The following is a 15,680-nucleotide window of genomic DNA, read 5'->3' as shown; positions in this document are numbered from 1 at the left end:
AACTACTGGGGTTGTGGGAGGAAGGAAGGAAGACAGGCATGCAGTCGGGCAGGCCGGCCAGCCAAAAAGCTAAAGAAAGAAAGAAAGAAATTAAAAACGCTAATAGATAGCCTTGTGGTGGTCTTTTTGCCTATTTCAGATGATTTCTTTAGGATAAAGTCCTTATATGTAGAATTTCTGGTTAAAGGGATAAAGGTATTTGTTAAAGTCCCTGATGTATACCATTAAGCCTGTCTTCTAGAAAGAATTCCCTCACTGCAGAATATAAAAATCCCCTTCTCACACATTGTCACCTATAGTTTTTTTTTCCTAAATCTTGACAAATTTCTCAAACTGTCATTATAATTTATTTAAATGCTAGTAAGACTGAAGTCAAAAATTGGCCATTTTTAATGAGTTGCCCATTTCCTCCTGATAAAGTATTTCCTTTCCCCAATGATGTGTACTAGTTCTTTACCAATTAAAGACATTAACTCTTTACCATTTTTGTTACAAATATTTTCCCATGTTTATCAATTGTCTTTTAATTTTGATTACTATGATATCTTACATCATACTGACTTATACACTTTAAAATAGTCAGTATAATAAATCATCCTTCATGTTTTCTATTTTTGCTTTCATACCTAAAAAGACCTTCCTCATACTACGATTAGTTAAGAATACAGTTTCCTTTTTGTCCATTAATTCTTCAACCAACTGATATTAGTTTAATTTTTGCCATGAAATAATATGTATTTTTCCTCCAAAACAGTTAAACTAATTTACTGAATAATCAGTCTTCAATTAATTCAATCTATTCAATAAGCTAAATAATCTATCTTCTCCCAAGAGTTCTCACATGCTATCTTTACTAAAAGCTGAATATTTAGCTTATATTGTTTTCCATGATTTTACTGGTATTCCATTGGTTTGTATATTCTTAACAAGACCTGTACCATTATAAAGACTTGACCTTTGAATATTTAATGTTCCATATTTTCTACTTTTTTTCCTAAAATTATCTTACCTATTCTAACTTAATTTTTTTCCAGGTTATTTCACTATCATTTAGGTTACATAAAGTACTAAACAAAACACTGGAATTTTTATTGGTATTGCATTAAAAATTAACCTGAGAGAAATATTTTTAAGAAGCATAAATTTCCCTATCCAAAAATTTGCAGAAGTGCATAGTTCTTGTTAGGTTTATTACTAGGTTTTCTTTCTTTGTTGTTAGTGATGATCTTTTGAATGGGTCTTTTTCCCCTGCAATATATTTTCTAACTAATTGTGACTACTTTAATAAGAAAGAGTTCTTGTCTAAATGCATCTTTCCACCTTCTTTAAGTGTTCTCTTTTCTCTAGTTTCTGTGACACTATTCTCTCTAGCTTCTCCATTTGTTCAAACATCATTCATCATTCCCTTATTGCAAAAACTATTAAATGTACTGTTTATGTACTGCAGACACAAAAGTGAATGTAGGGGGCAAGTTCCTAACCTTGATGGAGTTTGCAGTCTAGAAAGGGAGATACACAGTAAATGAGCACAGAAATGACTATGCCAGGGTCCCACCTCATATGCAGGGGATACATTACAAGACTCTCCCAGCAGATGCCTAAAACCATGGATAGTACCAAACCCTATATATACTATGTTTTTTCTATACTTATATGTCTATGACAAAGTTTAATTTATAAATTAGGCACACTAAGAGATTAACAACAACTACTAATAAAATAATTATAACAATATGCTATAGTAAAAGTTATACAAATGTGGTCACTCTCTCATAATATCTTATTGCACTGCACCCACCTATTTTCAGACCATGGTTGACTATGGGTAACTGAAACCACAAGAGAGAGAAACTGCAGGTAATGGTGGACTACTGTACAATCATAATCTACAGTAAGTGGTGTGTGTGTAAATGTATTAATATAAATGTGTATATATATATAAATGCAGATCCTACCACAGGCCCAGAACAAAGAAAGTACTCATTACACATAGACTTACTGAAATACCTACCACTTAATGAATCAACATATTGAAAAAACTGAACTACATATAAAAAATAGCATTAAATCATATTTCTAATCAATAAATAAAGGTGTTCTTTGAAGAATGGAAATTAAGAGTCCTCTGAATATCATTAAGACAATCTTTCAGAAGTTTAGTTTTGACTTTCATCTAAACTCTCTAGTTTAGAGAGTATTTTTTCAAATACCTGAAAGAGATTGTTAGTTTTGCTCTCAGTTCTAGACTAGTAAGACCTCATTAATAATTACAAGTTGCAAGTATACAGACATCTTTAAAAGAAAAAAGAAAAGTCCAGAAAGAATAATCATGAATTCAACATGCTTTAAATTTGACAAAGCACAATAAAAAATGTATTGTCAGTATACTTCTTGGTTCCCAAAATGTGTATTTTCACTTCTACCCATATCATCAGCATTTCTGCTTGCTTAAAGCTTTTATCCCTGCTAGATTGTCAGTAGTCACTGCACTCCAAACTCATGCCAGTTGAATAAAGGTAACAAAGTTTTCTTCATCAACAGCCTGTAGGCTCACAAAATTGAACCTGTTCTTTTATCTGACTGTGTTCATTTAGCCCACCAAGCAGTCTTTATTAAAGCTGAGGCATCAGGCAGTCAAAGTTCATTAATACCATTTATATAATCTCTGCAATTTCAATTAACTCAGCAAGACATTCTACTACATGATAACAGTCTCATTAATTCAATAAAATCCCATAACTATTAACAATATGGTCGATGTTAAACGGGGTGTCACCTAGTACAAAATAATAGCTTTAACAGCTTGTGATGAACTCAAGGGTTTTTTCTTAGATTTGATCTGGCTAAATATTCTGTCCTTCTACAGCAAGGTATTATTTCTCTGTAAAAAAAATCTATAGGATTTTAAACATCTACAGGGAGTAATTAAGTCTTTTTAAGTGATACAGAGGAGTAAGCTAATAATATTTATTATCCAGTATTTGATGGATTTTGTCTAAATTATTAAGAATCTGATCTTCCATATTCCTGTGTAGTCTTCCATACAAATGCAGTGGGCCACATACATCACAAATGGTGGAGTGTGTAGTTATTACGTTTCTGTTCCTCGCCTGTGGAACTTATTTTCATTATTGTATAAGACTTCTTTAATGTGATTTTTTTTTCTTTCTCTAAAGAAAAATACATGTGTACATTGGGATAATTTTATCCTGAGGTTATTCACTATCATCAAATTTTTTACTGTGAAGTACTTTCAAATATTTGAAAGAGAGGGAACAGCGAGGAGATAGCCTTCACAAGGAAAGCCAGCACAATGAGAAGAGAGCAGAAAAACAAAAAAACCCGTGGATCCTTGATGAAGATTCTGAGCTACTGAACTAACTAATGTTGTAGAACCATTTACCCCCAGACTTTGTGCTATGTGTGTTAACAACACCCTTACAGTTTAAGCCATTTTGAATAGAACCTTCTGTTATTTGCTTCCAAAATAATTCTACACTAACATTTTTTTTCTCCCAGTCTCGGTTTTGTGTTTGTTTGTTTGTTTTTGGTCTTTTGACTTTGTATCTGACTTCTCTACATAGCCTATCTTGCTTGCAAAAGCCTTTCCTCTCCTGAGATTACACAGAAGTTCTCCTAAATCTTCTTCTAGTATTTTTATATAGTTTTAGTTTTTACATTTATATCTTTACTCCATCTGGAATTTATTCCCCAATGAAGGTATAATTTAATCTTTTTTCCAGATGGAAAGCCAAATATAGCAAGTCAATATTCTTTTCCCTATTTTATCATATTAAGATCCTATATACAATTGGACATGTTCCTAGATAGTTCCACTGATCTATTGGTCGATTCTCATAGTACCATTACAATAGTTTGATCACAAAACATTTACAGAAGATTTAATATCTCTTTTTGCCATCCTCCCTCTCCCTCAAATTCTGTGGCAACTCCAACACACTTAATAATAATAATGATGATAATAATAATAACTGCAACTGCCACCATGAACCACTGCTGATCACTCTATGTTAACTTTATAAAAATAAATACTATTATTGCCCTCATTTTACAGATAATGAAATTAAGGATTAGCAAAGTCAAGTAAGTAAATGTTCTAAGATTATGCAGTTAGGAAATGATGGAACTGATATTCAAAAAAAGGGAGTTGAGTCTAGACCCAGTGCTTTTAACAACTGGGCTAAATTATCTCCTTTAAAATAACTATAAAGTTTTTAGGCATTAAATTTAAAATAACTGCATCTAGTTTTTGAAAAAGCACATATCTCATTTAGATTATTACTGGAATGACAATGCATTTATATATTAGTTTGGAAACAAGTAGTATTTTTACTTAGAGTCTTCTTATCCAAAAACATGCTATCATTTTTCTATTTATTCAATTCTTACTTTATGTCCTTCAATAGCATTTATAGTTTTCATCATATAGCTTTTGTATCTTTATTATTAAGTTTATTTCCAGGCATTTTATAGTTTTGGTTGCCATTATGAATGGGATATATTTTTTCACTTCCAATTCTAAAAAGATATTGTCAACATGTAATTAATATAAAGACATATAACCAATATAAAAAGTAAGATAAAATTTGTGTATTCTGTAACAAATGTATTACTTAGTATAATTGTGATATGACTTGGTTTGCTGTCTTTAAATCTATTAAATTTATTTCAAATTAAATATATTGCTTTTACCATAAGTGTTTTTTCTATTATATTAAATGGAAGTTCAGTGGTCGTCAATTAGATATATGTTATAAATTTTGAATATTACAGAATTTATGAATTTAGTTTGAATTCCTCCTTAATATACATTTGGAGTAATACATAAAAATATCCAAGTATGTGTATTTTTATTGGAATACCATAAATAGAAAATCCAGATATATCTTGATATATTAAATAATTTACATTTTATTAATGTAAAACAATCCAATAATTTGCTTTGCATTAGTAATAGGATGAGTCCATAACAGAATCACAAAGCAACTAAATATAAATTTCAAAAAATTTATAGGAAACTTTCTGAAGATCTGTTACTGGTAAGTTTTAAAGAGTAATGGGATACTTGATTATTTTTTACATGACATGTCATATTTTTATAAATGCCGTACTTAAAAATAACATTTATACATACAACTCTGAAAAGTTTTATTACTAGATTGGCTTCAAAGATGCTGTTTATAAACAAACTCACAAAAGTTGAAAGCAAAGATTGAACACCTTATAGAAGACAATTTGGTGGAATGTCTTATAATGAGGAAGAAGCATATGTGCTTCAATGAGCTTACTTTTCTCACCATGCAGCTGACAAGCAGCTCTCTGATTGCTTTAGCATTATGATACAACTTTGGGTCCAATAAAGGCTACATTATTGCTCTATCATTTGTCAAGCTGTATAGAAAATTTTCAGTCAATGGATGCCACCTGTAAGATATTTTCATTACCTGTTTATAAAGCAACTGCTCGTTTTCTCTAGCATAACAGAAAAGAACATCTGTAAGAATTTTTCTCACATTTTCTTGTTGGAAAAACTGCATTTCAGGAAACCTGAAAAAAGAAAACACAGGAATGAAACTCACTAATACAGGTTCAAGGATCACCCTCAAACTCTCATCTCCAAGAGATGCCAACGGCTGCTTCAGGTTTTAGAACAAGTCTGCATTTGTCATGCAAGTTATGCTATTCATGGGATGAAAAAGGGGTGAGGAAAAGGGAAATGATTATATCCCAGAGGTAAATGACACCCTTCAATATCTAAACATTTCATATTCCCTCACATACTTCACATACTTCATATATGTGTGAATACATACAATAATTTTTAAGCAAAATGAATTATAGCCCATCTGTTTGGGGGCAAGGGTTGCTTTGTTTCAACTCATCTGATTTGTAGGGCTAGAATGTGATTTTTTAAAAGTACCAACTATTTCAAAACCTCACTGTCATTGTTTTTTCTTGATATAAAATATCAATATTTCAATTATTATATATGACCACACTATCTGCTTCATCTTATTAAAATGAAGACTTCAAATGGAACAAATGCTGTCTGGTTCAAAAATTCTACCAGGTGCTTTGAGGTAATGTGAAATAGAAAAAGAGCAGGGAATCTGCCTGAAAGGAGTATAAACAGTTGTTATAATGCAAGAATATACAACTGCAAGAACCCAAAGTTCAAACACATAGCAGTGCAATACACAATGACTATATAAAGGCAGAGGGAATGTCATGAAGGAGTGAACAGTCAACTGGGTTCAATTAGAAGGTTTGAATAAGAATTTTTAGAAGAGGAATATGGAACATCAGTGGAGAAGGTAACCAAACCAGAAGGAAAGATGTAAAGGCACAGAAGGCAATGAGTATTTCAAGTGTGTGGCACAGCAAGGTAATTAGTAATCAGAAGGGAAAGAGAACTCCATGAAGTATTGACAGTTGGTAGCAGGACAGTGGGACAGAAGAAAAGGTGGGGCAAGTCTGGAAACAGCTTTGAATGCTGAGTTTACAACTAAAACAACACAGTGAATTTACATTTTTGAATAGGAAAGCGATAATGAAAAGTATGTGAGTAACTCTAAGTAGGAATAAGCCTGAAAGTGTAGAACTTACAGGAAAGACATAAGAGTGCATTATAATGACATGATATTAAAAAGTTCCAAACTCTAGTATAAAAGCCTGTGTTCACATTCATATTACATAATTTCTAGCTATGTAATCTTGAGCAAATGACTACTTAACGGCCTCACCCATTGAGCAGAGAGAACAATACTGATCTGGTGATCAAGATAAGACTATGTGAAAGCACCAAGTATAGTACATGACAAGTAGTAGATATTTAGGAATACAGGTCATTATTAGTATTTGAGTAATGGTACTTTAGGTGATAAAGATGTGAATTAGGTGGCTTTGGAACTAGAAAATAAGAGAAAACATGAGAGACTGAAGAGGAAGACGACCCACAGCATGGAGTCATGGGGCATTACTGAAACAGAAAAATACTCCTTAATAAGAGTCTTTTAAAGACCAATAATGGCTGTTTTACTTCATATTATAATGGTTTGCTGTCTCCTATTTCTGGAGACCTCAGCTGTTTTAAGCTTCACTCTGATCCTTTGTTAGCTCCCTACGAAAGTTATAACTTTCCCTCCAGTCCAGACTAGGATTTTGGGTGAACTATGCTAGAGATTTGTGAAGCATCTTTTTCTTCTGGTTCTCATTTTAAAAGTAGATTAACGCTTATTTCATCTTCATCTGTTCATTTGACTTTTTCTTGCAATTGCTGTTGATGTGTGCAATTGTCCCCGGACATAGATTTTTGGTCTTTTCTGTAGCAGCAAGGATGCGTCTCTTTTGTGGGCTGGTAAACAACCTAAGGACCTGAGCAAGGTGACTGCGCATCTCTGCATAAACCTTAATGTGATCCTCTAGTCAGTCCCTATCCAGGCATAGGAGTTTGAGTAGGGTGGCACAAGAGACTTCCAGACATGGAAGTTCAAACAGGGGTGGCACAACTGACTTTTCCTAAAGAAGAGAAAAATTAACTTCAAGGTAGACTCTCAGTAAGGATAATATGTCATAGAAGCCAAAAGAAGTTCCAGAGAGATGTCAAATGCACTAAAAGTAGGAAAGAAACACAAAAATTTATTAAATGACTAATTTAGGACAAAAGAAAGTTGTTAAAGCCCGTAGAAAGCCAAACATTCCAAATTAATCAGGATGAAACAGAGATAAGTGGTTAGTAAAATAAATTGCTGTAGAGAAATTTCTTGGGGAAACATAGCCATTAAGTTAAGAATAGAATAATCCTTTTGAGAGGTGAAATTTTCTCCTCTTTTTCCTCATTATGTCTTAAATTTAGCCCTGTCGTTAAGTAGGCTTCATGTCTAAAGATTTGGCTCACCTGGCTTAATGATTATGTGTGTCCCCTTCCTTACCTATTCTTTGGAAATTTTCTATGTACACTGGCACAACCAAATTCTGTACAGCTGTTGCAATCTGAATGGCTTATGGAAGAAAGTACTACTAAAAACTGCTATATGCATGTTGCAACAAATATCCATGAACCATATAATAAGAGTTTAATACTTAAATACTAAAAATGTAAATTATACTGTATACCAATTCATGGTTTCATTTAAATGCATACTAACCACTTGCAAGATTAAAAACTAGAGATCTAGAAGAATTAAATTGCAGGTAGATAATTTAAATTGCCCACTTTTAGCAAACACCCAATCAACTGAAAACATGTATTAGGCAGACATAGCATATCTATGCAATAGCACACCACCTACAATTCTACTCTACAATGCTGAAGTGCTAATTTGTGAAGTTTCATGATACTCTCTTTTTTAGAAAAGTATGACTTTTTCTCTAAATTCCGATGAAGAATCCATTGCATCAAGTAAGTAAGGTAGAAAGATAGAGAAAAGCTCTGAAAAAGAAGTAAAACTTTATGCTATTTCAGAGGTTGGAAAAAGAACTGAAATTCAGAGAAGTTTTGAGCTGAAAGAGTCTTTGGAGATTATCCAGTCCAACTCAGAGATTAACAGGCAAAGAAACTGAAGCACAGAAAAATTAATACCTGTGCCAATGTATCTGGATAGTTAGCAGAACAGCAGTCTTTCCAACTGCTTCCCTAATCAGTTATAAATGAATCAGAGAAATGCATTTAGGTAAAATTCCATGACTTTATAGTTACGCGGAAGAACCAAGCTCAGAAGGTTGATGAATATGCCTGAACAATAACATATTTCCTACAAAAATACTTGATTGTCATATTATCAGGATTCCATCCAGAAGACATTACATTTATGTGAATCAGCAATGAGAGAGAAAAGCACAGTGAGTGGCATTTCAAGGAACAGTAATAATCAGTTTTTAATATGTTGTAAGCTTCGGAATAGTTTCCCTGCCACCCATTACACTTCTAGGCTTTTTTACCCCCTGCCAGCTGGTGTTGTTTCAGGATAGGTAAAGTAATTTGAGTATCAGTCTAGCCCAAAGACTACTGGAAAGGCAAATCTGTTTTTGAAACTGTAATAAAAAACAGAATATTGACTCACAATGGATTCAACAATCATTCAGATTTTGAAAAATCAACAATGACTCCACAGTTTCACATAAAAAAGAGAGAAATGGTAGTAACTTCAGAAAAAATATAGAGGGAAAAAAATTAGAATGAAAATGGTAGAAGTTCATAATTCATTCAAGCCAAAATATCTGAAAGAAAAAGAAAAGGGAAAAAAAATCACACTAAATAGAGACGGGAGACAAATTTTTTTATTATCAGAAAATGAAAGTCTAAGGGAAGTTATTTCTGCACGTGGCCAGAAAATAAAAATTGAGATGTAAAATAGGTAAGGGTAAAACTCTAAAAATAGAGATGAACAGCAAAGTCAGTATTCTATGATGAAATTTAGAATGAAACAGCCTACAATTTTTACTTTATTGAAAAAAGTGATATCTCAGTTTTAACTTATTTGATCAATATTTAAAATATAGAAGTTTCTCTCTCAGATGTGTGAAGAAACTAGATGTAAACAAATTTTACATAGTGAAAAATAATAACGAGCTATCATAAAAGTTTAGTGTGTAAGTTGTGTTTTCTGTCTTGAAATAAACCAAAACTAGTAGGCTAACTAAAAATATAGTTTTATCATAACTTTTAAAAATCTTTTATTATAGAAAATTCAAACATTTAAAAAGAGACAATAGTAGACTGAACCCCAACCCATCCATCACATAACTTCCTCACTAATCAATTCTTGCTTTATATATGCTTCTCCTCCAATACTGCATTACTTTGAAATGAACCAGACATCACTGTATCTAGGAACATTGCAATGTGAATCTCTAAAAGACAAGCAGTCTTTAAAAACTGTACCATTATAACACTACTACTAATAAAAATAATCCATTAACTTAAACATCTAATGTTCAAATTTCTGAGTCTAAAAATTTTTGCACTTTGTTAAAGATCCAAGAAATGTGTCCATATTGCAATTTGATATGTCTCTTAACATTCTTTTATTCTATAGATTTGTCCTTCCTCTCTTTTGTTTTTTCTTGCAACGTATTTTTCAAAGAAATCAGATTCTTTATCCTGTAGAAATTTCCCACATTCTGAATTTTACTTATTGCACCTCTACTGTGTTATTTAACATGTTTCTCTTCCCTTTGCATTTCCTATGAACTGATAGTTAGAGGTAGAGACTTTATCAGATTCAGGTTCAACTTTTCAATAAGATTCTTCATAGTTGGTATGATGGTTTGAGAACATGTTTGGAGATTCTTTGACATTTATCTGATAAAAAGGTGAAGGAGTCTAATTCCTTTGAATATGTGCTGTCCTTACTGACCAGCTTCTTGCAATCTAAGTGCATTAAAAGTGATGCTGTGACACTACTTCTATCTGGCTCTCTCTCTGTACAAATCTTCAGAACCAAGCCACCATGCTGTGAGAAAAGCAGCTATATGAAAAGACTACGTGGAGGTGTTTCAGCCATAGCCCCAGAGAAGGTCTCAGCTGACAGCTAGCTTCAACAACCAGGTGGGTGAGTAAGCCTTCAGATGATTCCAGCCTCTGGCCTTCCAGCTGTCCCAGCCAACACCATGTGGAACATAGATGAACCATCCTGCTGAGCCCTGCTCAAGTTATAGATTCATCAATAAAATAAATTCTGTTGTATTAAGATTTGGAGTGCTTTACAAGGCAATAATAGATAACCAGGATAGTTAGTGTTGTGTACTTCCATCAAGAGGCACATAACACTGCCTAATCTCTCTTTTTGTGATGCTGATAACTATTGATGATCATTACCCTAAATCTATTAATTTATAGAGATCATAGGGGTAAACTATAATTCTATTTTTTCTTCTACTATTATCTAAAAATACTTGTATAGTGAAAAATTTTCCTTTATCAACTTTCAGATATCCTGAAGTATTTACCATAATTTTTAAAAATCTTGATTTCTATTACATTTGGTTCATGGATACTTCTTGTGGACACCTGATTACACTAAGATCTCTTAATGATAGAATGGCCACTAATTCTATCACAAAAGTAGTTTATGACAACTAGACTATTTTATTTGCCTCTGGATATCTTCTCGTATGACTACAGTATGCAAGAATGAATCAGGAGTGAGGGATGGAGGGCAACTAAATATAGTTTTGGAGCCCCAATAACGAGGAGCCCAGGTGCCTGATGAGAGTTACTTGGAAAGACATTCAACAGGGCAATGATCTATCATAATATACACAATAAAGGGAAGCTAGGAAAATATCTAGGCTATCTGTAATGAAGAGTTTCTCATATAACAAAGAGAAAAAGAATATTTCCTAAGCAAGAAAAGGGTTAAGAAAAGAGAGCAATGATAAAGGGCTCTGTCACTGTACTATAGTACATAATTAGGTAATTAGAAGTATTAAAACAGACAAAGCATTGGGCCCAGATGAAATACAGAAGATGCAAGTATTCAATAAGATGCCCCAAGGGAAAAAATAAAGCCCTTGGTGAGGGTTTATAATCATGCAGTAGGACAAAGAAGCACAGAAGGACTTGAAAGAACAATAACTGATGTTATACCCATATTTCAAAAACAGAAAATCAAAACAAGCACTCATCCAAAATTTTTTAAATGAGCTAATGAAAACTCCCTAGAATACTATTAAACACCAAAATAACTATAATACCTTACTGTGGTTTATTGTTTTATAAAAGGAAAACTGAAAAATCAAGCCAGGACCATAAAGAGGAATAATGTGATATAGAACAAAAAGACACATTCTTTATCTTCCTGTGTTCCCTATTTTAGTTGATGATTTCACCATTCTCCCTATTCAACCAGACCTGTTTTCTCTTCTTTCCAGGCACACAGCTGGATTTAATTTCCCAGCTTTCTTTCCAGTTAGCTGTGGCCATGTGACTCAGTGCTAGCCAACAGAAAGAGAGTGCAAGTTATGTGTGGCTACAAAATACACTCCCCTATTCCCCCACCATCAGGCCCCTGTACACACTTCCCTTCCCAGTTGGAAAGAATAGAAAAGATCATAGGGGAGACCTAGGAAGATACATGTGGATTGTTGTTACATATTACGTGTTATTTTTAAAATACACGTTCAGATTTTTAATTCGCACACCTCCCTTCCAAGGTTATGGCAAAAAAAAAAAAAAAAAGGACATAACTTCTACCTGGGTCCTTTTTTTTCTTAGATCACTTTATCTGGACAAGGTTTACTCTAGAGGAGGACCTTAAGCAATACCACAGAGAGATCCACATGGACAGGAACCAACACAGATCCTCTAGCCCTAGAAAAACTATCTAATGTCTGTAGCTCCAGTAAACACCTTACTGCAATCTCGTAACAGACTCCTAAGCCAGAATCTCCTAGCTAACCTGTTCTCAAAATCCTGATCCACAAAAACTGTGAAATAATAAATGATTATTGTTGTTCTAAGCCACTAAGTTTTGGTTGATTTCTTGTGCAGCAAAAGATAATTATAGAGATTTTGATACCTGAAACTGGGGTACTGTTAAAAAAAAACCCTAAAATATGTGGATATGTGGTAGAAGTGTCTATGGAACTGGACAGAAGTCAAAAGGACCTTCAAGGGAGCATGAGAGAAAAACTAAAGGGTATGAAAAAGCAAAAGACAGTCTAGGAGGAGGCTGCCAGTCAGGGCTTAAACGAAAGTGAGGAAAATGTTAAAGAAAAAGAAACGAAGGAAAAACATTCCTCATTATGCAGTGACAAGAAGTCTCATGGTAGCCTCTGGTTATTCACAAAATAGAAAATGTACCTAATAAACTGAGTGATCTAGCAAAGGAGATATCCAGGCAGTGTATTGAAGCTGCTCCCTGTTTTATTCATATTACTTACAGGAGAATGAAAGAAGAAAAAAAGTAAAAGGAAGAACTGGTAAATATAAATGTGTCAGAACTTGCTGGGTTTGAAAATAAAACTTTTTCTCATTGCAAACCTTACCAGTCAGCAAATGATGCTAACATTAACACTCTGCTTCTGGGCAAAGATCAAATCTAGGACACAGATGAGAAAAATAAGATCTAAATATGAAACCAAGGGTGTGACTGTAAAACTCTTTGTTAAGATCTCAGAAAGCTCTAAGGTGATGCCTCAGAGAATCCTTCAGTTAGACAAAAGGACCTTAGAAAGATTTAAAAAGTATGCCTCACAGAGCCTCTAGCAGGTAGAGATCAGGGATGCTGCCAAGCATCCTACACTGTGTATAACAGCACCTCAAAACAAAGAATTGGCCCAAAATGTCAACATTCCCAAGGTTGAGAAACATCACATTAGAATATATGAACCCAGAGGGCAGAAAAAATAATACTTATTTAGTCTTTGCCACTTTCTGAAGAAGATTTGATATACTGATTCATTTGAGCTACTGTCTCCTGTTTGTTTCAGAGTGCTTTGCACACTGAAGGTACTTAATAAATGTTTCTTGAATTGAAGAAGTGTTAAATCTAGGCAAACAAGATTAACATAAGTAATAGAGCAGTGGAAAGACCTGATGTCTCAGGTACCATTTCCATTTTAGACATTAATAAGTTATATTTGCTTATTCACATTATATTGTTTCTGAGCTTCAACTTTTCACCTTCGCAAAACAAAATCATTTAACTAGATAACTACCAATGACAAAAATGTCTATTATGGTACTAGGTACTGGGAATATAAAGATTCAAAACATAAGAACTTACAACTCAAGAAAACCTAGGAAAAGCCCCGATTTCACCATTATACAATTCATCCATGTAATAAAAAACATGTGTATCCCCTAAATCTACTGGGGGGGGGGAAGAGTAAATTGTATTGAAATCTTAAAAAAAAAAAAACCTAAGAGAGAAAAAACACATTTTACAGATAATGTTAAAAGAAGACAATTACAATAAAACATGCACGATATATTAAAGAACAGAAGAGACAGTTTTTTCTTTATTAGACTCTTCAACTTCTAGAGCAATAGCTGTTACACAGTAATTTCTCAAGTAGTATTTGTCGAACAAACAAATATACCTACAAACCTACAAACAACCAAACCAATGGAAAAGCAAAATTAAGTCTATGGACTCAGGGACTGGGGATGGAAAAGGGAAGCAGAAAAAAAGTCTGAGCAGAGTTCTGCTGTCTTTAATTTTGTTTTGCAATCAGTGAGGAAAAGAATAATATATAGCTTTCATAGTTCACAAAAAGGAGGTAAATACTGATTTTTAAAAATCAAAGAAAAGAAAAGTACTGATCTGTTGTGATGACAATGGTTAGGATTCAGCCCAAGAGGATAGCAGAAAAATCTCCAAGAGTGTAACAAGGAAGACAGAAGTTTGAAATCACCGTACAGTTGGGAAGATTAAGATTAAGTTGAGGCCAGGCGCGGTGGCTCACGCCTGTAATCCTAGCACTCTGGGAGGCTGAGGCGGGTGGATTGCTCGAGGTCAGGGGTTCAAGACCAGCCTGAGCAAGAGCGAGACCCCGTCTCTACTAAAAAAAAATAGAAAGAAATTATCTGGCCAACTAAAATATATATAGAAAAAACTAGCTGGGCATGGTGGCGCATGCCTGTAGTCCCAGCTACTCAGGAGGCTGAGGCAGGAGGATCGCTTGAGCCCAGGAGTTTGAGGTTGCTGTGAGCTAGGCTGACGCCACGGCACTCACTCTAGCCAGGGCAACAAAGTGACACTCTGTCTCAAAAAAAAAAAAAAAAAAAGATTAAGTTGGGTTGAGATGATAGGACATGGTTGAGAGAAGGCAGGCGGGGTTGTAGTTAAGGAGACAGGATGGGTCACCATCGAAGTAGAGGTTTTCAGCTAAGGTTCCTTCTGGTTCTATGCTGTATAGGTCATATAACAAGCCCTTTTCTACACGGCCTCCCCTCCTCAAAAAAAATCTCTCTACTCCTACCATAACAGTGAAAAATTAGGAAAAAAAATACATAAGTAGATAGGTATACTGTATATGCACTTTAAGTGTAAGACTGTGTCACAAATGAAAATACTGACTTTTTTTGCAGTTTTTCAACAATATAGAAAAAAGTCAAAAGAAATTCAAGCATAACCTCTAAAGTACCAACATAACTTCAATTCCAAATCTGCTTAAATTGTTCTAAAAAGACTATGTTACACTACCAAACAGGCTATGTTTATTGGGACTATTTCAGGATAAGATATTACTTTACCACCCACTTGACTTTACTTTTTAACCTTCTCATAATTATATAAAGCCACGTCTAGTCCTAAAAATCTGGCTCATTCAAAACAAAGAAAATCTCAGCAAAAATACTGTTGGTCAGCAGCTCAGGGTAATGTAACTGTGCCGCCCTCCATGTACTACTGTTCCCCAAATTCCAAAGATTAGGAGCATCAGGATGCTAATCAAAGCACTACAACTATATGTTTTGTAGCAAATAAGCCTATATTTTCATTCAAATACTGAAAAAATGTTTTTAAGTTTTTAAAAAAATCTCATAAATTAGAATAAATGTATGCTAAGAATTTGCATGTTTAAATGAAACAGAAATGGGAAAAATATACTTTAAAACAGAAGCAGTACAGGAAAATACATATTTCTAAATATATACATGCAATAGTAATTATTTTGTTGTTACCTTAAGTGTCAAGTGAGGAAGGACTAAG

At 33.7% G+C, this 15,680-nt stretch overlaps 1 protein-coding gene across 2 annotated transcripts in view; it reads right to left on the bottom strand.

Moving 5' to 3' along the window:
• The window catches only part of TBC1D5 (TBC1 domain family member 5), a 538,038-nt gene that overhangs the window by 201,846 nt on the left and 320,512 nt on the right, over nucleotides 1-15,680 (bottom strand). For both annotated transcript variants that reach the window (XM_045538232.1, XM_045538239.1), the window contains exon 10: nucleotides 5,466-5,568. In XM_045538232.1, the coding sequence (XP_045394188.1) occupies nucleotides 5,466-5,568 (103 nt within the window). The remainder of the gene's footprint in view (nucleotides 1-5,465; nucleotides 5,569-15,680) is intronic.

This window comes from Lemur catta, chromosome 1 (genome assembly GCF_020740605.2).
Source record: "Lemur catta isolate mLemCat1 chromosome 1, mLemCat1.pri, whole genome shotgun sequence".
NCBI classification, from domain to species: Eukaryota; Metazoa; Chordata; class Mammalia; order Primates; family Lemuridae; genus Lemur; species Lemur catta.
The sequence above is the reverse complement of the archived record's forward strand: the minus strand, read 5'-3'. Positions and strand labels throughout refer to the sequence as shown.